Consider the following 25769-nt stretch of genomic DNA (forward strand, 5'->3'; position numbering starts at 1 on the left):
ATCGGTATCAGACCCACGAGTCCGATCAAACTCTGATACTGGTAAATTGATGGGCCCTTAAACAAGCCCTCATAATAAATCTAGAACTGATTGACAAATTCACTTGTGAAATGGATTGCTGTGAACTGTATGACAATGATTGACTTATGATCTATAATATGGTAGTAAACAATACATTGTATTCTAAAGCTGCTTTTTGTATTGTCTTATCAATGATTAACTCTTCTGCTACAGGAATGTAATGCATTTTAATTATCTGAATATTTTTTATTTTATATATATATATATATATATATATATATATATATATATATATATATATATATATATATATTTTTAATATTTAAAGATAACTATAAATAAATATTGATATAAATATGTATAATCATTATATATTTAATTATTATATGAGGGGCTTTCTCAGCAAATATTTGTATATGCGATTAATCGCGATTAATTAATCGGGACACCATGTAATTCGATTAAAATTTTAACCGATTGACAGCCCTAGAAATAATGTGTAGTTAGAGGTTTGTGTTTTTATTAAAGAGCACACCCAATAAGTTCCACACAATAATGTAAAGATATTCTAAACGTATTATGCAAAACAAACAACACTGGTATTGAATCGGGATCAGTATCAGCCGATTCTGAGATTTTCGATATCGGAATCGGAAGATAAAAAGTGGAATCGGTGCATCCCTGCCTTTTACTGTAGAAGTCACAAACCAAACACGATGTACTTGTGTTTACAGTATATTACAGTGCGTTTGTTTGAGACAAGGATGTTCAATGTATTTCATGTCATAACTTCTCATCCTTATGTCATTCAAAACCTGTATTACTGTATTAAGAGACATTTTGAAGAACGTTTCCTCTATTCAGTAAAATGGCAGTGAATAGTGAATCCATGTTCAAGCTTCAATAAGGATGCAAAAGTTATAAAAGTAGTTCATGTGAGCCATGAGTCATATATAAAGTCTTCTGAAGGTATTAATCGATAGGTTTTCCTGCCAAGAAACCAGGAAAATGCTGCCTCTGGAGGCTAGGATGTAAATAAGATGCTTTTCAATCTGTTTGAAGACCAGTTTCCTTAAGAGTTTCATTCGTTCAAAACAGCTAAGCCATTAACTTATTAGGCAGCGAGGTAGCAAATCAGCTGCCTACATTTTCGGATGCAGCCCAAGGTAAAAGCGAATCACGTGCGCCATAAGAAAATGTCTGGATCGGCAAGTTGATCGGGATCAACATGTTCACTCTCGCTGTATGTACAATTGGTTTGATTCGATAATTTTTTAGTAAATGCTATTGATAACATGGACATGCCATCCATGGTTGCTGGACTACTTTGTCTACTGTTATTTCCTTCTTCCTAATATAATAAAAAATTATTCTTGTGCAAATAAATTTGATAAAGCAGAAATCTGAAGAAACTGCTACCATTTAAAATACAATATAATTGTTTTGTTTTGTGTGAAATGGAGTAAATATAGTGCTAAAAAAATAATATATTTGAGCAATTTAATGTTTGTTATTTACTATATTAAATTGTGTGATGTATTAGCGTTGTATATCGGCCACCCTGCTCTCTGGATATTGGCATCGGCCATTAAAAAAAAAATAAAATAAATAAATCCATATCGGTCGACCATTACTGTTTCATGCGTGTCCATGGGCCCACAATGCCGGACCCGTATTTATGCATGCTGGGGGAGGAATAGCTTATAACGACCTAAGAATCAATATAAATGGGTTATTCGTGTTCACCTTGTCAAGTGTGTATTTATTTACTGGGAGTTTTTTACACTTGAAGTGTTCTGGAAACTTAGATAGCTGTAGTAATAACAGTCAAATAATTAAAGGCAGAAAATTACTTGCACTATTTTTATTAAACGCAAATACAAAAAGATAATAGAAACCAGGGATGATAAGATGTGCACATTTATGGCTCTATTTTCATGAATGCGCTAGGCGCAACGCTGAACATCTTATCGTGAGAGTGTTAATTCTAAGCGAAATTTTAGCATGCTTAGGAGTGTTTAAGAATGAAAACATAGCATAGTTATCATTTTGTGAACCAAGTGATTCAGTTATGTCCTGATGTCATTGTAATGTCATCAGTCACTTTTACTCATAATGTATTCAACCACATTCTCTCCTTGTTGAACAAGATTACCTAGGGTGACCTTATGTCCTATTTTTCCTGGACATGTCCACTTTTTCAGACCTGAAAAAAAGCATCCGGTCAGGATTTAAAATTGTCAGAAAATACAAAAACAAGAACACAGGTCATGTGAGGGGAGAAACAAGCTCTGCATCTCTATTCATATACTATCCATACAAATATCACGTGACAAGCACAAAACCTTAGCCAAAGGCCACATTTTTTTTATTTTCTATTTTATTTTATGACATTATTAAATGTATTAATGTTACAATTCATTAAATGTATTTAGTACTAACCCAATTTTTATTTGTGAGTAAACTATTCCTTTAAATCTTTTTTAAACAGCCAGCCCACAAGTCAGACAACCCACCAGGAAATGTCCAAGTACTATATCATCAGTCCATCCCTGGTTGGAACCATCACATACATTGTTAATTGTGTGATGGGAAAGTTTTTGGCAGAGACATTGAAGGGTGCGTGTATCTCAGAGTATGTGAAAGCTTGGCATTTTCTCATGGGCTGTGTTACTATCCACCCACTTAGGCTTATACATGACATGGTAAGACTTCACAAAGCACTCTAGAGCAGCTTTCTCTGTCACATCATCGGCAGCCGTGTTTTCCAGCATCTGCATGACTTCATCATGATATGCCTCATAAAGCTTGACATCTGGTTGTACCCAAAGCAAGCTGCGAGCCAGTGTTAGCTAAATGCTCATGATTTTCGGCTAATGTACATCAGCTGCAACCACAGAGAGGCAGAATCCACAATATTAGAATCACATGAAAGGGTTTCATTAGAATTTGAGATGCCGTACGAAATCAGAAGGATGGAATTAGTGTGTAAAGGAGTCAATAACCTTTGGGCTGTTGTGTGTGAATCAGGTGGCAGGTTACAGCTGGTAATGTGCATTGCAAAGACACCTGTTGCCTTTTATTTTTACTAGAACATAATCAGGGGCGTCACTTTGCTTTACTGTTTTACATTTGTGCAAATATTTTAACATTATATTTTATTCTCTTGAGTGCTCAGTTGCAATGTTAATATTTACAGGAAAAATGAACAAGCAACTCAAAACAAGTCAAAAACATAAAATACAGAACTCAGAAGTTAATTTCTATCAGGAAGACTTGAAGACTTGAGTGAAAATTAAGATGACATTTATTTGATAAATAGAAAAGTAATGTCTCTCCCATCTCGCAGTCCGAAGAAGTTGTACTCGGAACCGTCATATCCTGCCGGAGATAGGAGGCAGGGGCGAGGAGCCTACCCCCGTGCATGTCAGGCCTCATCTGGTGGTGGTGGGGTGGTGGAGGTTGCCATGTTAGCACACTGAAACAGATTGTGAGCAGACTTATAATGCAATGGCTTACGTGTGATTGGCTGGGAATTTCCCAGCTAATAGTGTGATGATGTACAGCTGCTAGTCTTTCCGCCAGAACTACGCTGCTCTTACCTAAGACAGATAGTACTGGGAAAAGAGATATGTTTCAAATGCGTTTTGAAGGAGGAGAAGGAAGGCATTTCACAGAGGTTCTGAGGATGTGAATTCCAAAGTTTAGGAGCAGCAATACCGAATGCCCTTGCGCCCATTGAGACTAATCTAAATTTAGGGAATGTGACTAGACCAGTATCAGAAGACCTCAAACTCAGGCCGGGGATTAGGATTTGAGTAGTTCAGACAGATACTGTGGGGAAATATTATGTAGTGCCTTATTTGTAAGGATGAGGAAGGATCTTGTACTGTATACTATGAGAAACAGGCAGCCAGTGCAAGTGTTGGAGGATAGGAGTGATGTGGGCTTACTTTTTAGTGTGAGTCAGAATGTGAGCAGCAGAATTTTTAACATATTGTAGTCGTGAAAGATTATTAGCAGGGACGCCAAATAAGAGTGAGTTGCTGTAATCTAAACGTGAAGTAACAAAGGCATGAATTACAATTTCAGCATCTCTTTATTTGAAAAAGGAGCGAATACGGGAAATGTTGTCGAGGTGAAGGAAAGCCGTTTTAAAAATGGTATTGGCATGAGCCTCAAATGATATTGAAGAATCGAATATGACAACGAGATAAAGTACGGTCAGGGAGGGTTGGTTCAGAACACCATCCAGACTATTTTTGTGCTCAAGTTGGCTTGAGACTATGGAATTTGGACCAATCAATATCATTTCAGTTTTATTAGAGTTCAATTTGAGAAAGTTTGATGACAACCATAGCTTTAGCTCAAGGATACAAGCAGACTGTGCAGATGGAGGAAAGTCTGATGTTGCACATGAGCTAATGTAAATAGCCCTGAGGAACACTACTTTTAACTATAGTCTTCGAAGATTTGTGATTTTGAATGGTGACAAATTGCTGTCTAACGCTAACGTATGAAGTAACCAGTGCAGAACTGTCCCAGTGATACCAATAGTTCTTGCTGTGAGATGTTACCCCACTCTTCCACCAAGGCACTTGCAAGTTCCCAGACATTTCTGGGGGGAAGGGCCCTAGCCCTCACCCTCTTATCCAACAGGTCCCAGACATGCTCAATGGAATTGAGATCCAGGCTCTTCGCTGGCCATGTCAGAACACTGACATTCCTGGCTAAACTTAACCCTGGTTGAGAGCCCTGAGGAACACCACTATTATCTAGAGTCTTAGACGATTTGTGACCAGATAGCGGAGAGACTGGTGAGCAGTATATTATGATAGACATTATAAAATGCACAACTAAAATCAAGAAAGAGAAGAATATTATGTAAACCTGAATCAGACGAGAGAGGGAGGTCATTGAGAAAGTTGAAGAGTTGGACTTAATTATTTCCTCAGCTACAGTGAAAAAAAGCAGAAGTGAAAAAAAATGATGGATGAAGTTTTATTTTGAAAGTAGCTGAAAAAGTGTTCACAGTGTTGATTATAATTAATGACATTACTACAGGGGATTGAGTTAGCCTGTTAATAGTTGCAAAAAAGTTCTAGACCTGGTTTTGGAGTGATAGATGAAATGTAGGAAGAGCAAAAGAGGTAAGGGTTACATTATATTGCTGCATATGTGTGGAGTAGGCTGAGGAGTGTAGTGTAAGGCTTGTTTTTCTGTAAACTCGCTCAAGATGATGACCCTTAGCATGTTTGTGTTGTGCTCTGCTGAAGGGTTATTTTGTTCACTGTATAAACTGTGCGTTGCCCATAAAGCTGAAGTTTCACTTACTGCCCTCTGGAGTAAACAGGTGGTACTACAAGCTTGCATTTTTCAGGAATCTTCCTTATTATGGTCATTACGGGGGCATTGCGATTAATATATACACATATACATATATATATACACACACACACACACACACACACACACACACACACACACACTCACGCACACACTCGCGCACACACTCGCGCACCACGGTGTGTTTAATGCTTGATTGGTTGACGGATGTTCTAAGGTGTGCGATTATTTTTCAAGTAAACGCACAGCTATGAAGTAGTTCCAGGTCTTGACTACATAACACACACACACATCTGTGCGGCTATTCTTATGAGGACTCTCCATAGACATAATTATTTTTATACTGTACAAACTATAGATTCTATCCCCTAACCCTACTCCTAAACTTAAACCTCACAAAAAACGTTCTGCATTTTAACATTTTCAAAAAACATAGTTTAGTAAACCACATTTATTGCATAATACCCTTGGTAATTACCAGTATGTAACCTAACAAAATGTCCTCGTAAACCATCCAAACATGCCCACACACACTGCAAATGCTACCACACAATATCCTACATTATTTCGATTTCAGTTGAAAAGACACATTGAGACTCGTGTCGCGACCAACAAATGGAACTGCACCCCTGTGACTTAATCAATACAACAGTTTCTATTATCCGAAATAATTTTAAATTGGTGAAACTTTTTATGTTTCAATGTATTTTGTCCTAATCAGCCTCATATAGCTATAGTGAAAAGCACCGTCACACTATCACAAACTCTCGGTAGCAAAGTCAACACACCCATATATCTTGGCAATTTGAAGCATTGCTATTTCTGATGAGAGCCACTATAAACACAGGTAATAATTCCACTCACAATCTCTCTGTTTCTCTCTCTCTCTTTCTCTCTCACACACTCTCTTTCTCTCTCTCTCTCTCACACTCACGCAATTATACCTTGTTACTCCAATGCCAAAAAGTGCTAGTTCTTAAGTGACATTTTCGAACTAGCAACAAAGGCTTGAGCTGTATCAGAGCTAGATATATTTGATCAATACAGTTTCTACAACCATGTCCAAAAGTAGTGGCAGTGACATAAATGTTGTGTTTTGCAAAGTTTTCTGCTTCAGTTGTTTTGGTGTTGATTCACATTGTTTATAGATTATTGTGCAGAGTGATCAGATGCATTTTAAATAATTGCAAAAAGCTTAATTGGCCAAAAAACATTTGTGCCCTGGCACAAAATGACCAGCTAACATAATTTCACTTATCATATCAGCAGCACTTGGGAAAGTGTGAGGAGTACTAGTCAGGTGAAATCACTCTATCATACTGATTGGATTATAAGAGCAGACAGATTACTATCAAAGGAGGGAAGAATTGCTTCCAATCATTGTGTTCTTGTTAGCAATGGTTACCTCTGAAGTAAGACATGCAGCCATCATCGATTTGCATCAAAATGGCTTCACATACAAGGACTTTGCTGCAAAGCATATTGCACCTGAAAGAACCATTTACAAGATCATCAAGAACTTCAAGGAGAGAGGTTCAACTGCAGTGAAGAAGGCTTCAGGATGTTCCAGAGTCTCCAGCAAGTGCCAGGACCGTCTCCTCCTGAGGAGTCAGCTACAGAATCGTGTCACCACCAGTGCAGAGCTTGCTCAATATTGGCAGCAGGTTGGTGTGAGTGCATCTGCACACATAGTGAGGCGGAGACTTTTGGACAGTGTCCTGGTGTCAAAAAGGGCTGCAATGAAACCACTTCTCTCCAAGAAAAACATCAAGGACAGACTGCAGGAAGTACAAGGATTGGACAGCAGAACACTGGTGCAAAGTTATTTTCTCTGATGAAGCCCTTCCGACTGTTTGGGACATCTGTAAAATCGATAGTCTGGAGAAGAAATGTTGAACGCTACCATGAGTCCTGTGTTGTGCCAACAGTAAAGCATCCTGAGACCATCCATGTGTGGGGTTGCTTTTTATCCAAGGGAGTGGGTTCTCTCACAATTCTACCCAAAAACACTGCCATGAATACAGAATGGTATCAAAACGTCCTGCAAGAGCAACTTCTCCCAACGATCCAGGAACAATTTGCTGATGATCCGTGCATTTTACAGCATGATGGAGCACCATGTCACAAGGTAAGAGTAATAATGAAGTGGCTCGGAGATCATTACATTGAAATTTTGGATCCGTGGCCAGACAACTCCTCGGATCTTAATCCCATTGAGAACCTGTGGTCAATCCTCATAAGGCGAGTGGACAAGCAGAAGCCTACAAATTATGATCAACTCTGAGCACTAATAAGGCAAGAATGGATATCCAGCATGCCGCGAACTGCAGAGGTTATGAAGAACAAGGGTCAACACTGTAAATATTGACTCTTTGCATATATTGAATGTTTTCGCCAACTTATGAAACACTTATCATTGTTTTCCAGTATACCATAGAAACATGTGAAAAAATTATCTACAAATACTGAAGCAGCAAACTTTGCAAAACACAAAATGTATGTCACTGCCAATACCTTTTTTCCTTTATTTATTAATTTCTCTTTTTCATCATTGGATGCATCAGAGCTCTAGTACTTATCGGGAGCAGATGGACGTCCCACCTTAGCACCCGCTGACTCGCACAGATTTTGAAATGCAGGGAAAAGTTTTGCAGAGAGTTTAACAATCCAGGATGTGCTACGACATTCATACCAGCATACAGCTCTCCTAAAACATCAATAAGCACCACTACTCTAAATGAAACAGTCATTTGATGCGTGGTCCTTCGCAAGTGTCGCAACTCTCTAGATATATGTGAAGAGTCAGCTATAGTTTTTTTTTATTTTTTTATTGCAGATGTATGCATAAACGATCAGGGAAATGAAGCATGGTTGTATCTTTTACAATGAATAATCATAACAACAGAAAACAATATTATGGATTTGCAGACATCAAAATATGAAGTTATATACGCAGAAAAAAATAAAAGGACAAGGTTAAATCATATTATTTATGAAACTTGCTCATTTTGTGGTTTTGTTGAAGAAACAGCTTCCCATTGATTTTGTGATTGTAGTATAACCAATACATCTTGGATTGACTGAAGCTCTTATGTTTTTAGCCCCACAAATAGCTATAGTTTACAAGCAATATGGCTATGACCTAACGTCACATCAAAACAAGTCAAGAGTAATCGAGCACATGCTTCAGTCTACAATAAGCCAATGGTAAGCAGGACCACCCACATCATTATCATACAAGAGACATGTAAGAATAAATACAAAAATAAATAAATGTGGGAATATTTAAATATAGAAATAAATACATGTGGGAATAAATAAATATAAAAATAAATGAAATGCATAAATAAATAATAAAAAACCAAAAACAAATGAGAGAATAAAAATGTTTTAAAGAATAAAAATAAAAAGAGAAAATAATAAATAAAGGAAAAAAAGTCATTCAAAAATACATTCAGGAATAACTTTCTTTAAAAACAAATTATATTTGTTTTATCAAGACATTTATTCCTTTATTTATTTTCTTATTATTACATTTATTTATTTATGTATTTATTTATTATTTTTGCATGTTTTGTCCTCCATAGTGCTCCGTTAGAAGACTTTGTTCTCTTCGTGTATTTTTGTGCTCTCGCGCTCGTTGTCTGCTAACACTAATGTTATGCAGCACTAGCCCGATCGGGCAAGTGACAGTACTAGCAACTGGCCCAAACTTCTCTCACACCGGCCCTGGGCCATCGGGCAGTCCTTACTGTCGAGCCCTGACACAATTCGCTTCCATTTGATGACTTTACTATTACTCTAAAATGTGGAATTAATAATGCATGCAATATACAATATGCAATATCAAGACATATTTAATGATGGAATACACTGAATTAGTATATTTTTAAAAAGCTAAAATGTTATAAAAAAAATAACTAATGATGAATTACATATTCTTTTATTATTATTTCTGTAATTTACCATGTTAGAAATTCCCCTGTATAATTAATAACAGCATTTGCTCTTTGGGAGTGCTCAGCCATTTATCAGCCTACTTGTGTTTGCAGACAAGGAAACTATGTCTAATTCTCTCATGAATAATAGTCCCTACATAATCTTATTAATGGAAACATTATTTCATTTCTGTTTGGAAAAATGAGGAAGGATGGAGACAACTGGTCATTACTCAAAAAAGCATGCATCCACTTGGTTCTCGATTATTTCCTTTTATTCAGAATTCTTGTCCAGTTGATGTGTCACAAGAAAGAATTTTGGAAGGGAGAACTATTTAACTTGTGTGATAATGACACCCACCCTCTGCTAATTAATGGGTTTGGCTAGGCCTCTTTTTTTCCAGTCTAGACAAATATAGGGCGTCTACTTACTTTTGTCTAGTTTACAGGTATATTGATGTCTAGCTTTCAGTGCAGTTCAAATGTACAAATGTTTTTAGTTGTGTTTCAGATAATTAGATGCATTTCACAGACCCAAAAACTCGCCTCTCCATGACGACACTGAAAATAATAAGAATTCTGTTATAATTTGCTCACCCTCATGTTGTTTTGCACCCATATGAGTTTCTTTTTATTCTGGAACGCAAAAGTAGATTTTAGGCAGAATGACAACCTCAGTCACTTAAATTGACTTTAATTGTATGGAAAAGGTATTGCAGTATTGCAGTGTGATTGTTTAGAAGGGGACAGCAACTTGCAGTCCAGGGAAACAGTGCTCAACACAGTATAGACAGGATTATAGGGCATTGGTTCTAACACTATCACACGGGAAGTCGGTATGTTGTTTCTGAGAGTTCTGATACCCTAGGATCAGTCATATTAAGCCGACTAACTGGCAAGCGGCATCTCGATTTACCTTCCTTTGCATCAGCAGCATGGGAGTCTGGGGTTCAGATCCCACGTTGAAAACAGGAAGTAATTGTGATGCATAATCAGTGACATGCATGATTAACATTACATTTTTACTCCACTGTTCATTAGATTTAGGTTTGGCTTTGAGGGTGCATTTTCTAAAATACGCATTCCTTTTAACTATTAACTGTACAGCTGAAAAAACTTGCTTCACGACACGCTTTTGCCGACCATCAGTGGACATCACACCCGGAAAATGGAGCTTACACGTGCCCATACAGCCAACAACACTTACCGTTTTGTCAAATGGGGGCAGTGTTTCAAATTTCGTGAATCACAGATCGATTTAAGCTAAAGAAAAATCAACTGTTTCCGAATTCATTGTGAGATAAGATTAGTTTTTCTGTTCAGAAATGTGTAGATGGAGCGCAAGTGAAGGACATAGAATGCTGGGGTCTTGAGACATATTTTGAAAAGTATAGCTACTTTAAATGTGATATGTCATCTTAAAAATGCAAGGCTTATGGTGCAAAACACGGAAAAAAACAGCATGATGCAACACAATGGGCAAAGAAGTTTGACACCATGTCTTAACCAGGTGTGACGTGATAAAGGGAAAAGTGATAAAGTCTACAGTATCTCTTTCTCATGACATCAAAACACTTTTCTATTGCACATGACTTGTAAAACGATATATTTTTACGTTTGCATTACATAACCATCTACATTTACGAGCTTCTTTTAGCACTATCAAATTCTGCCATAGCTCAACTAATAGAGCGTTGCACTCGTGAAAACTATCAAAGGTACAAGTCCAGAAGAGAACATAAGTTGACATGAGAGCCGAAATTGTCATAGAAGCGCCACAAAATTACATTGGTGCTTCATCAATTGCATTTTTCACATCATATTTGATTTTTATGACACTATTGGTTAGGTTTTGGTTAAAACTCGAAAATTTAAAGGGGTCATGAAGTGTTTTATTATCTTCCCTGAGGTCCAATGATAATGTTATAAATGTTTTTTTGCACCAAAACAGCCACAATTTAGTAATATATTTCCACCCTGTTTTTGGCCCTCTGACTCAATCCTGACCGAAGCGCCTGGTGTTTAAATCTTCAATGTAAACACCAACTGTTATGATTGGCTAGCATCGTGCAGCCCCTCAAATTCAGCAAACTCAACCAGAAGAGATTGAACCTCCACATAATAAAACAAAATTGAAGGGTTTACACATGAAACAAACCTAAAACATTGCATCAGACTACAAAAACCAAACAGGAAACAGGAACTAAACTCCAACATAAAAGCACAAAAACAAAAGACAACAGGGAATGTGACAATATTAAACTATTCATCTCAAGCACAAATGTTAACACAAGGCATTTGTGTTAACATATCAAACAGTCATGACATTTGAAATGCTCATGAATGAAATGGTTTACTTTCATGTTTGATTAGGGTCAAGTGTTTTTAACTTCCCCATTCTTCAATAACAGTTATAAAAAAGTAAACAGTATTTTGTCTGTTTACAAACAATCAACACTGACATGAGCCGAAGAAACCCCCCACACATACATAGTCTAAAGAACGGTGAAATTATGCAAATACATACTGAAGGCATACTTAGGCACACATCGCCGGAAATAAACTGAAACATCCATCGTCAAAGACATCCATCGTCAAAGACATACTATGTTTACATACACCAACAATTAAAAATAGCGCAGATGGGAGAAAGAACGTGTCCATGACAGAGGCAGCAGCTGAATGAAAGAGAATTGCTTCTCTCTTTCAGAGTTGTAACTTGACACCGCATCTTTTAAAAGTACACGAGATATGTATCAAGCAGTCAAAGATGTCTGTCTAGTGCATGAATATTTTCAAAAATAGTTCAGATGGGTCCAGTTATGTGTTATGTTAGGAATAGTTAGTCATGGAAGTTCTGCTCTCTTGACTTGAATTGCGCACCATTGGGCGCGGTCAAGGGTGCAATGACTCATGTTGTGGGATGTCATTAGAGATTTCCAAGCAAGACATTTCAGCAGGGTGGCAACTATAAATGCTCTTTTTAGACTGGGGAGGAATTTTTGAGTTCTGAAATGTATAGGATGTTTTTATAGTACAATTACCTTTGTCTAAATATCACAGAAAATGTGATTCTCCATTTCATGACCCTTTTAACTCACTTTTGGCATCGCACAGTGGACATTTCATCTTGGAACTGCCGAGATAAGTGTCATGAAAAATGTAATAGTATTTTGCAAAAAAGTCGACACAGTCACAGAATTTCCATGACATCTGGCTGTGTGACACATGTGTACATAGACCAGCTATTATAAAAATAGCACAAATAAAACATGCTGCTCCTCCTCCACCCCACTCCCTAAATAGTCATCGGTTTATTTACCTGTCAAGTAGGCCTACTCAAGAAGTCAAATTGACCAAAATGTTGTAATTTCTTAAAATTTCAAATAACTTCTTCCATTATGCTTGCATCAGCAGGGAAACACGGCTGTTTTTTCAAATTGTGCAGATATCTGCAGAGGACAGATATCAGTGGGGCCAGTCTGCAGAATGGCTCATAATGGCTCTTTGACAGTAACCTGCATGTTTATTCCCCCAAATGGAAAAGTAAACAGAAGATTATTTCAACTACAGCCAATGACGCAGCAACACACTGTTCTTTCAATGGACCTGTGGGATATGCCACTTTCATGATATGCTGAATTTTGTGTAACAACACAACTGGTTTCCCTGTCTGTTTCTAATTTGCTATACCTCTCCCCCTCTCTCCCACTAGGGAGTGACATGATACGAGTAGAGTAAGTCCAAACAGACCTGAAAATATGCCATACCCCCATACGAGAAGTCAAAAAGGAAAAGCGTTTGAGTGTCTCAGCTATTTGTTTGCCTCATAACACAAAACCATAAGATAAAATGGTAACACTTTACAATAAGTTTCCATTCGTTAACATCAGGGATGGCCAGAATTTCAGATACATGTATTTTAAATACAAAATGCTATTTTGTACTTTGTATTTTGAAGTGTTTGAATTTTTTTTTGTATTTGTGTATTTTCAAAATACATAAAATACTTTGTGCCAGTCAACCTATTAATTAGGCTGCTGATTTCCTGTATCAGCTAGTTCAGACATGCCCCCTAACCCCAAGTTTCATAACGGCTCCATCTAGCATTGGGTGAGTGAATATTTGTGATCCTGCAAGGAAATATGGAATATTGCAGGAAAGCAGAAAATTCAGTAGAATCGACAAGTAGAATCGACCACATCACATTCTCAACTTATCTTAAGGTGAATATGTGATGGTTGATTCTACTTGTTGCAAAAAAAAGTTAATAAAAAAATACAATTGTTCATTGTAAGTTCATGTTAGTTCATAGTGAATTAACTAATATTAACATATACAACTTTTGATTTAAAAAAGTATTACTATGTGTTGAATTTAATATTAACTTTAAGGATGTATGTTCTATCTTAGTGGTGGTGGTGTAGTGGGCTAAAGCACTAAACTGGTAAGCAGAAGGTTGCTGGTTCGATCCCCACAGCCACCACCATTGTATCCTTGAGCAAGGCACTTAACTCCAGGTTGCTCCAGGGGGATTGTCCCTGTAATAAGTGCACTGTAAGTCGCTTTGGATAAAGGCATCTGCCAAATGCATAAATGAAATTAAATGAATCTTTTTGCGATATGTATGTGTATACGTTATTGTGGGGTGTGAGTCTATGTTTGCAGTAGGCTAGAACAGAAGTCAAGTGCCTCTGCTTGTGTCAATAACAGCCAAACCCCTCAGAACTGTCCAGTATTTTATTGACTTCTCCTTCTTTTCAGATCAATAGTGGATCATTGGAAATGCCAAAGAAGATGACTCTTAGCTGTTGGACGGTTTGCCTGTCTCTGTTGGCATCTGTCACAGAGGTGAAACAATTCTCATAATATTTACTGCAACATTATTTATATGCATCTACTTAATTATGGTTCATTTAAAATAGTACAGTTTTGTAGGTTAACGTCTTTGATGTAATCTAGTGTTGATATAATTTGCAAAACTGAAGGAGCTGTTAATGTACAATACAGATTATGAGGAAGAGGATATTTGCAAATGTATGATTATGTTATGCATAATACTATCTAGATAACTGCATATTATATTATGAGTGGCTTTAAAAATATGGATTAAGATGGTGCGAGACAGAATTTTGACATTTTTAGATCTTATAGGAAATATCAAACATTCATTAACTAGGTACCACATTGCAACCTTATGGTAAAATATGTAAGATGATATTTAATTTTATATTCATCAGCGTTTTACAGCTTTTAGTTTACAGGAGAGAAGCTTCAAGGCTCTCATGGTCATGAAATATCTGGAAATATTTTAAAATGCTTATTTCCAGGACTGGAAATGTCATTGAAATTAACAAAAATTCAAAAAATATCTATAGTGAATATATCTTTTTCTAGTTACAGTATGTTTATCTTTAGCATATTTATTTGACTAGAAATGACTCTTTGTGAGTACATCCTTTATAAAATTGTTAAAAATCCTTATCCAGTAATTATGAAGTCCTGCTAATTTATTGATCTAATAAATTAGCAGGACTGTAGGAAACAAAGCATTCTAAATTCAGTTGATTTTAAAATCAGATTTTACTTAATATAACATATATGTGTTTGTTGTATGTACTGCATGTAGCTCATTGTTCTAGCCAGCCCTGATGTGAACGAAAGCCAGCAACAGCATCCTCAAAATGTGTACCATGATATTGGCGTTACCAGAAACAAGATTGTGACTGCACAGTTCGAGTGCTATCAAAAGATCTTGAAGGACAACGATCAAGAAAGAAGAGGTAAATATTTCATAGTATAGTACAGACATTACAAGATAGACTAAGAAAACGGATTATTCTGTATCCTGTCAGTGAGTTAAATCTGATGTATTTTTTCTGTGTTTATTGAATGATCTGAATGATTCAATAGCAAATCACTTTAAATTATTGTTAGAAATCCTGATCCAGTAATCATAAACAACTAAAATGGTCATGAAAATGTCCCACATGAAAGTGTGGGAACCCTTAGAAACCAATGAAATGTTTGGGTCATTTTTTAATTCTCTAGGTGGCCCAGTGTGCAACAGGACATGGGATGGATGGTTATGTTGGGATGACACTAATGCAGGCATCACTTCTGAGCAACACTGCCCCGACTATTTCCAGGACTTTGACCCCACAGGTGAATATCACAATTGAACTTCAATTTAGCATACGGTTTCATTCTCCCTCAAATCTAAGCCTTTTCCAATCTTTCACTTTTTTATCATCTTTGGATTCATCTCAGCAAGTTGAAATGTTCATGACTTTCTTCCACCCCCATCACCTCTCACTGTCAAATCATGCTAAACCCAAAAGCTAAATGGCTTTTGATAAAAGGCATTCTTTGGCATTCAGTAGGGGTGGGCGAAATGACCAAAATCTTATGTCACGATGTGAGTAATTTTATATCACGATAACGATATGTATCGTGATATTGTAAAAGCTTTCTGGAAAATTAATAAAAATTGGTTTATACATATTAAATTACCCTGTTGTAACGCCTATTTTGGAACTCCATTCAGTGAATTAAATATTTAATAAATTAAAACTACTTCCTCTTTATTTAGAAGACAAACAATGTTAAAGTAAATAAATAAAAATCAACTTGTTTTCAAAAATCTACTTTACTAAAATAATAAATATTACAGTATGCAACATTTCAGTTTAAAATGTGGTTGAACAATATTATATTATTATTATTATAAAATGTGTTGCAACAAAGAAAATAAAACTTAATGAAAAAAATTAATGAAAATAAATTTCAAACAAATATCACTTCTTGCTAAATAAAATAAATGACAGAATTAATGCGTTCATCTTAATTCATTAATGCGTAATTAGTTCATCTTTTGGCTTTCATAATATTCTTTTGCCTGCTTCATTTTGAAGTGGTAAAACAGATTGCTTTTATTATGAGTGATTATCAATGTGCGAAACAGTTTGCAGATTACATTTTTCTGCTCTGTACACATGTATCACCTGTTTTAATAACAAGCTTGTAAAGGGATTTAGGGATTAAGGGAAAGGAGGAGGCGAGAACCGGCTTGACAATATAAATAATATTTGAATGTAGAACTAAACAAAAAGATACAAACACACACATGACGGACAGCTGCCTGTAAACGCTCTCTCTCTCGCACCACCATCCGCAGTCGGCCTTGATCCCTCTCGGAGGCTTGATTAGCTTGATAAGGGTCCGGGTGTGTAGAATCACGACCCGGCCCCGCCCTCCGCCCTGTCACAAAGCTCCTCTTCATTTTCTTGACCTGTTTGGGAGTCGTCCCATTCTGTGGAGATTTCTTTCTCCATTTAGGGTTTTCCTGGGTCAAAAATGATTGAGTAGCACAAGTGATCCCACTCTGAGCTCTCCTGTATTTGGAGCACAAATATTGAAAAGCCTGTTGAACTCTCATGCACTTCGGAGATCCAGAGACTGCACGCCCCACATTCACGTGAAACAATCACGTGTCAGATGAGAAGAATATTTAGCGCGATAAAGGTCATTACACTTGCATTTAAATTTTCATAAAACAATTTAAATGCTGGAAAAACACTATCCATGTCTCATCAATTCTCTCAGTCTCACATGAAGCCCTGCCCACTGATAGATAAGCCCACGCTGCTCACATGGATATTTACATATCACAATATAGACAAATATCTGTCAATTGACACTTTATCTCATCACCACAATATATATCGTCATATCACCCAGCCCTACCCTGCAGAAATATTCCGTGAAAGAAGTTTTATGTAAAAATGTATGATAGGTAGAATGTTCAGTTTTCTTTTTGAACACAATCTAATGCAATGAAAAGAAAGCATATTTGCAAAACCGCATAATACAGCATTTTAAATAGATTTTGGGCTAAAGGTATTAATAACTGTACTAATCACTTATGCAACACACTCTAATAACGATATGTCTCTATAGTGATTTTTTTTGCCTGCACCACCAAAACGTCCTTCTTGATCTGTTGCCTAAATCACCAAAATGTTCTGTATTTTAAATGTCACTCTGATGCTGTATTCAACTCATTTAGGAGGATTTCAATACCGGCTACATTTTAAAATGAAATCAATTTAACATTTTTGTCTTAGTTTACTCATAGTTTTTTTATTATTGATTATTTGCTCATTTTTGGAATAAAAAGAAATTTAATAACCCATACTATTTGTGCACTGTACTCAGGATCCTCCGAGGCCATGTGAGATGCAAACAGATGCAAACAGATCCAAATTTATGTCAGATGCTGATCTGCTCTCATTTAAATATTCAGAATTGACGCCTCAACAAGTGTTAAGACAGCTTTGACGTCAATGATATTATGTGCCATTGGCTCTCGGGTGTTTTGTGACCGATTGCCACATGCTAATGTTTGGATGTATATTTTTGAGTCCTTTGGAATAGTTTTTTGGTGCTTTTTTTTTTTGTCATTTTTCAAAATAAATGATTGTATATATTGGTTAGGTTTAGCCATCGGGTGTGGTTAGGTGTTCAAAAATATTTATATATAGTGTAATGTAAATAACATTTTTGTGACTACTACCTGCCTTTTATATGAGACTGCACTGATTTATGACAATCTTGGAAAACATGATCAGAAAAATTAATTATCATGAAAATATTTTTAATGTGTACATATTGGGACTCATTCACTAATATAGTGTTGTAATGTGCACCAAAAAAGCTATCATGCCATTTTTTCTTACACTTTTTCTAATGTTAATCAGGATTATCATGAGGAAGTGCGTGCCCCACAAAACATCTCAATATAAGGGCTTTCTTCACTACCTCTCGTGTACAGCCATTAGTTACTCTCTGCAAATGTATCCTTAATGTTTATATTCCTATATACTCTCTCTGTGTGTGTGTGTGTGTGTGTGTGTGTGTGTGTATATATATATATATATATATATATATATATATATATATATGGCATCATCATACACTTGTTCTCGTTACAGAAATGGTCACCAAAATATGTACAGAAAGTGGGCAGTGGTTCTTGCATCCCGAGAGCAACCGAACATGGACAAATTTCACCAGATGTAATTTGCACACTTCCGAAGGAAGACGGGTATGAACATGAGGGGCTTGAGATTAAAAACACAAATGAGAATTGGCTTGTGATATAAACATTCCACGATTCTATTGTCTGTTGTGTTGCAGACCGCAATGAACTTGTTCTACTTGGCGTTAATAGGTCATGGACTCTCCTTAACATCTTTGTTTATCTCACTTGGCATATTCTTCCATTTTAAGTAAGTACACTAGTCTCTTTGACTGTTGTATTTATGTCTCAAAGTGTTTTTCAAATGTTTTGTTTCGCTTTCTTTCTTTTTGTTTTTTTATATCTATAGGAGTTTGAGCTGCCAAAGAATAACCCTGCACAAAAACTTGTTTTTTTCCTTCGTATTAAACTCTGTCATCACTATTATTTGGTTAACCGGAGTGGCAAACAACCAGGAATTAGTGCAACGAAATCCAGTAAGTAGCTTGTATTGTACTGACAGTGACTTAGTGATAGTTCACCCAAAAATGAAGAACACCAAAAGAGATCTTTAGCAAAATGTCCGAGCTGCTATCCTCCATAATGTGTAAGTGGATGAGGACCAGGGGCTGTCAAGCTCCAAAAAGGACATAAGAGCATCATAGAAGCAGTCCATACAACTTGTGCACAAATTTACAAGTGTTCTGAAGCCATATGATAGCTTTTGCGAAGCAACAAACAGACATTTAAATCGCTGTTCACTAAACATCCACCTTTGAAAATCTTGCTTGACAGCCATGGTATCTATTCACTTTTATTGTATGGAAAAAGCGGCATAAACATATTCCTGCATGGAAGAGAAAAAAAAGTCTTATGAGGCTAAGTAGCCTAAATTTTGGGTGAACTATCCCTTAAAGGCATTTACAGTACAGCAGATATCATCAATCTGCTGCATTCATAATCCATGTTCATGTTGCTTCTGTTCAGATCAGTTGCAAAGTGTCACAGTTTATCCATCTGTACATCTTTGGATGCAACTACTTCTGGATGTTGTGTGAAGGAATTTACTTGCACACACTCATTGTGGTAGCTGTGTTTGCTGAAAAACAGCATTTAATGTGGTACTACCTACTAGGATGGGGTAAGTTTTCTAATAAATCAGTGTGATTTATTCATTAATGTTTTTTGTCATATTTTGTAGTGTAGAGACAAAAATATGTATACATTTTAATCCCTTTTATTAATAGGTTTCCCACTTATACCAGCTACAATACATGCTGTAGCCAGAAGTTATTACTACAATGATAAGTAAGTATACTTGAGTACTTAAATGAATTAGTAATTGGGTTTTGAGATTAAATACTTTTGGGAAGTCTTGTAGTGTGACATGCTATGCGCATCTAAATTAATTTGAAAAAGCATTTAGCTAATTCTTTTATAATTATTAAAAGATTGTTTTTATGACGATCTAAAAAGAGAGACTACATTACATATTCATTTTTGAAAAACACCATAGGACCATTTAAAATGAATGCAAAAATGGTGGAAAAAAGAGGAATGTGACCAGTAACATCACCTAAAATATACACTTTCCATAATACATTCATATAAAATGTATGTTGATAAAAAATAAGTATATGGGCATTTTATAGGTCCACTATACCCAATTATTTATGCAATTGCATTGTACAACTGACTACATTGATACTCTGTGATCAAAAACATTTAAATCCCTTTCCTTAATATGCTTACCTAAATTTCATAAATTAAAGTTATGTGTCCAAAATGATGCTCCTGTAGTAAAGGGTTTCCATATCGTTTGGCTAATCTTTACCCTCCTAATCCACAGTTGTTGGATCAGCTCAAATACTTCTCTGCTATACATTATTCATGGCCCTATCTGCGCCGCTCTGTTGGTAAGACACCTGGATGATTTTGCCCTTTGTTTTTGTCTTCTTTCTAAAATGTATCCTCTCTGTGCCACAGTGGTTCTAATGTTTATGAAATGAAATTAAAGGAAATACACTTTTATTGTCCCCAGAGGGAATTTTTTTTTTTCGACTCAAGGTGCATTTACATTGACAACTAAATTGGATCATAAAATAGCAATACAAATAAGAACAAATACAATAAAAACATAAATCCCTAACCTTAGAAAAAATTACTCATTGTTTAACATTTTAATAGAGGTAGGTATAATTGTTTTTTAAAAATGATTATACCTACTCCTTGGCAATCTGTACCGTCTTCCAGAGGGTAACAATTCATACTTTGAGTGCAATATATTCAGTGGGTCAGCTATAATTTGATGTACTGCCCTGAGAACCGACTGTTCATACAGTAACTCAAGGGCCTGATATTCCCTTTTCCCTGCAATCTTCATTGCAATTTTAACCAGGCACCCAAGCTTAGACTTTGCTTGAACCATAAGTTTACCAAACCATAGTGTAATGCCATATCTATTAAGCTCTCTATGGCTGCCCGATAAAATAAGCACATCATTTTCTGATCAACACCATACAACCTAAGTCTATGCATAAAGTACAGTCTCTGCTGCACACGAGAGCAAACTGTCCACATGAATCCCCTATGCTAAGTGTATTGTCAATATAGATACCAAGGTACTTGTAGGAACACACATGCTTTACTGATGTTTCATGTATGATCACCTACTGATCTGGGGTCAAAATCATCTCTTCTGTCTTTTTTGTATTTTGTATTTCTTTATAGTATAAACTGATATTTGAGTATCCAAGTATGTTTATTAGTTAGGGGAATGCAGGGATAATGCTAACACATTTTGGTTTTGCTCATTTAAGCAGAACATGTTTAAAATTTAGCTTTGAAATTTTGCCTCAAACTTCACTGAACTGTCAGCATTTCCATTTACAAGCATTACCGGCATTATCAGCATACCATTACAAATGTTACTAGTGTCAATTACATTTATTACCTGATAGAGTCAAATACAAATAAACTCAAATAACACTAATGTTGAAGTTACAGTCATAACTGCATTAATCAATGCTGAATAATTGTAACAGTGGTATGTGAAAATGTCTATCTAGCATGCATGTTAGTCTCATTCATCATCTACATTCATTGTATGGAAAAAAGATGCAATGAAAGGGAATGTTGACTGAGACTAACATGAATGCTAGTGTGGGGTTCGAGTCCACCTTAGTCAAGTCAAGTCAGAGTCTTTAAACAATCGAGTCCAAAAGGGGCAGAGTCGGACTTAAGACCGAGCCCATAACAGGCCGAGTCCGAGTCAAGTCCGAGTCTGAATGAATCTGTTCATGAATCTGAATTCAAATTGTAACCGTAAACTCAACATCAATATTTTAAGCTTATTTTATCTTTAACAACTTAGAAAACACTATTGTCAATATAAATGTAACACCTCTACATTTTATGATTAGTTTCTTGCTGAACAAACTTCAAAGTAGTTTCAGAATGAAAGCATATGCTTTAGGTGTATGAAGACAAAACTGTCATTCAACACAATTCTTATTGCGTTCTTTTGACATTTCAGTTATTTGTTGCTTTTTCCCCTCCACTCAAACATAGACTTAAGAAAGTGAAAGCTGCATTAGTCATTAAAACCAGAGTTATTATTGTTTCGAATTGTAATTTTGCTTTTTATTTCTACTTCATTTTCAATTTGTCCTTTCAATTTAGTTTAGTTTTATCAAAAAGTATCCCTATCTAAAGAAATAATATATACTGAGTCAACACAGTAGTAATTAGCACTCGCTGAGAAGTTACACGATTGACAGGATGTCATAGAGCGCAAGCGCGAAGCGCATGACGTCATCGCCATGGTAGCCAGATACATTTCAGCTGATTTGCTGAAGACTAGAATAAATGTTTTGTCAAATCAATGTGCAACGCAACAAAATAGATTTTCTTCTCTGCAAAGATACCAGAGACAATAGCGAGAAGGACAATGAGGAGATTTAATTTAAGAAGAAAAATTAGTGAACCTGGTCACCCTGAATGTCTGGTCACCCAGTCTATAATGAAATTATAAACAAAACTTTTCGCTGCACAAAATAACGTAATATTTCATTGTGCATTTTATTGTGCAAAACAATGTAAAATAACATATTTTAAGCAGCTCGTCAACGCTTTTATAATAGAAAAACAATAAATATGTGCTGTTTATCTGTTTTTCAGAGTTGCAGTCTACTTTAACAATAACAATTATTTTCCTGACTATTTAATATATGACTATACAGTTAATTCATCTAGGACCAGTTTAATTGACAACACTTTGTGGACCACAAGATAATACAGATGCCCACATGTGGATACATTATGCCTAAAAAGACTTAATTACCCAATTTAATAAATATTTTTCAGAATTTCTATTTTTATATGTTGTTTTAGTAAACTGTGAGAGACACGATGTGGGCGACTTGACATAATGAATTTCTTAACTATGACCAAACCGCGATGCGAGCACTGTCTTGGCTGCACAAACGCTGTGTGTGATTTTACCAGTTGTCAGGTACCGTGCAGTGCGAAACTGCCTTGTAGTTTCTAGTTCATTGGCTAGTTTCTAGTTCATTGGCTACATACCTGTGTTTGTGTTCATCGTGCCAGCCTCCTCGGTAATTGATACTACACAACAGTGTCTGTAGTAACATTCAAGCGTATTGATTGACTGAGTGTGCCGCTCTGCAGGTAAGTTTGCTCAACACGGTGAAACAAACTCTGGCTAGGTGGTGCTACAACTGCTTGCAGACAGTATCCATTTATTTCATATTTTTTTATTTATTTATTTTGTACATTGCATCACAAATCAAATGCCCTGGACTCGAGTCCATTAAAATTGGACTTGTGACTCGAACTCGAGTCCGAGTATGAAGTCGAGTACCCCAACTCTACTAGCTAACATCTCCTTTTTTGTTCCACAGAAGAGAGAAATTCATAGGGGTATAGAACAACATGAGGATGAGTAAATGCTGACAGAATTTTCATTTTAGGTGAACTGTTCCTTTAAGTAATTACCAATGTAGCATTTATTGCAAATTACAATTATTCCTGCTCTCCCTCAAAAAGAACATTGCAATTATACAGCAACTTAAATGAATTTACCTTAATCTAATAGAAACTCTCTTCTTACACCTTCCAGCTAGCTGGAATGCTTTGTCTTTGCTTTTGGTTTGCCACATCTTGCCTGACATCTGTCATTCCAGGTGAACTTGTTCTTTCTGTTGAACATTGTACGAGTCCTCATCACCAAACTGAAAGTGACACATCAGGCTGAGTCTAGTCTGTACATGAAAGCTGTCCGAGCCACCCTTATTCTGGTTCCACTACTGGGCATCCAGTATGTTCTCCTCCCTTACAAACCTGGGGGGCGTGTTTCTGCTGAAATCTACGACTACATCATGCATATTATTATGCATTATCAGGTAAGGGTGTCTTAGGGTGTCTACACTACAATTTACACTATGTCAGAATGAATGTGGATCCATTGATTTTAATGGGGATGGAGGTAAGCATGCGTAGTGTGTTGAAAACTTTTTCTGCAATATACTCTAACATTAGCATCAGTTGAACAAGAATTTAAAGTGGTTCACTGTTAATCTTTCAGGTACAACCAGTGTTCATAATTCAATTTGGGTTTAATCTGAGAAGATTTAAAAGCCATAAATATTTCTTACGAGCAATGAAACTGTGATGAACTGTCATTGTGTCTCTAGTAGGGATGTGCCAGGGTGGTCAACAAATGGACTAGTAGGTGGTGGTTTTAATGGGAGACGCTAGTCTCAAATGAATTAATATGCAACTTCTTGGAGAGTGTTTTGCTGACCTTAACAATGTATAACAATCAGCATGGTAAAACCCTCTGCAAGACGTTTGCATCTCTTTAAAGCTTTAGGTTTAGTTCTTTTATGTGTTGCTTTTTCAGCAGTCAAAGCTCCGAATCAACAATACATTTCAAGATGATCACTGTCAGACGTGAGGTGTTGTGGTGTGATAAAAGTATTTTGCTGATTCTGTCTGACACTGCTTAAATAAATATTTATTTTGTGATATCGTTATGATATCGTGAACTAGATGTGTACCCGGAATATTATCTTGCAGTTCTGCACTTTTGAATGTGCAGCGAGGATCACCCTAAAGCACTCTGGTTACATTGAAAAGCCTCCTCCTGCATTCAGGATGCATATAAGCATGCAGCTCTTTATTGGAGCATGTCTTATTTCTTACTTTTCTTACTTTCACAGTTTTGTGCAATATATGATATCATCATTATTTAGTTACCATGTTGAAGTGCTGCGCTGAGCATCCATATATATCTCTGAAACACATCTGATCAGGGTCACATGAACAACAGTGCCTTATTATACATTATTATCCTTCTCGCATTTGGAGCTTGGCGTGTGTTCATTTCATATCCTCCGCACAACAATATTATCATTGCAAGATATGCTGGCCGTATCTCATTGTCTCTTTAACTGGCAGAACGTCAACAGCCTCTTGTATAATCAAGTTTTGTAAGTCATTAGTTACTTTAACATCTTGCTTTTTAAAAAATGTTCTACAGCACTGAAGATACTAAGCCAGAGGGGAAAGAAAATCTAAAAACTTTGAGAAGGAAGCCTATGGCTGATTTGCTATTGTGGCATGTTTGCAATTGTGATATTCAGGTCATTGGCCTCTTAAACTTTGACTCTGGAAAGTTTATTTTGAGATTGGTAGGTGTTCAGCAGGAAGGAAATAAAAATGTGTAGTCTGTTGTGAATAAAGCTGCAAAGCGAGAAGTCTTGGACAGCTGGTGCTGCCAGACCTAGCTGAATCGGCACAATGAATAATTAAACAAAACAGGCTTGTCATCCCAGAAGACTCTTTATGTGCATCACGAGTACTCACTGCCAAAATGCGTCAAAACAAAAGGGAGAACACCAGTTGACACCAGCACACAAATAGTGAGATAGTGAAGAGATATTTATTATATTACGATATATTTAATATTTATTTATTTATTATATTGAGATATTTATTCGGCTGCGATATTGGCTGTGCAAATTTGCATTGGTGCATTTCTTTTACTATTCAGTGCATTCTGCACCCATATATATATATATTAGGGCTGTCAATTTAACATGCTAATTCAGTGCGATTAATTTGTCTAAAATTAACGCAATTAATCGCACTGCCCCCGGACCGTAATAAGGAAGATTCCTGAGAAATGCAAGCTTGTAGTACCACCTGTTTACTCCAGAGGGCAGTAAGTGAAATTTCAGCTGTATGAGCAACGTGTAGTTTATACAGTGAAGAGAACACTTTAATAGGCAGAACAACACAAACATGCATTACGTTCTTGCGTTCAAAAGACTTGAAGGAGCGCAAATTTGAACTAAGGGATCTCAAGATGTGTTTAAAGACTGAGTATTAAACTATATTTAACTTGAAACAGTGACCAAAAC

General features: G+C 36.2%; 1 protein-coding gene across 1 annotated transcript in view; it reads left to right on the forward strand.

Moving 5' to 3' along the window:
* The window catches only part of calcrla (calcitonin receptor-like a), a 51281-nt gene that overhangs the window by 22497 nt on the left and 3015 nt on the right, over positions 1–25769 (forward strand). Inside the window, exons 2-11 of the mRNA XM_052142855.1 lie at positions 14070–14156; positions 14935–15088; positions 15357–15470; positions 18299–18411; positions 18504–18595; positions 18695–18821; positions 19312–19465; positions 19572–19632; positions 20174–20240; positions 23529–23747. Of these exons, the coding sequence (XP_051998815.1) occupies positions 14091–14156; positions 14935–15088; positions 15357–15470; positions 18299–18411; positions 18504–18595; positions 18695–18821; positions 19312–19465; positions 19572–19632; positions 20174–20240; positions 23529–23747 (1167 nt within the window). The 5' untranslated portion in view covers positions 14070–14090. The remainder of the gene's footprint in view (positions 1–14069; positions 14157–14934; positions 15089–15356; positions 15471–18298; positions 18412–18503; positions 18596–18694; positions 18822–19311; positions 19466–19571; positions 19633–20173; positions 20241–23528; positions 23748–25769) is intronic.

The sequence above is a fragment of the Xyrauchen texanus genome, chromosome 14, assembly GCF_025860055.1.
Source record: "Xyrauchen texanus isolate HMW12.3.18 chromosome 14, RBS_HiC_50CHRs, whole genome shotgun sequence".
NCBI lineage: Eukaryota > Metazoa > Chordata > Actinopteri > Cypriniformes > Catostomidae > Xyrauchen > Xyrauchen texanus.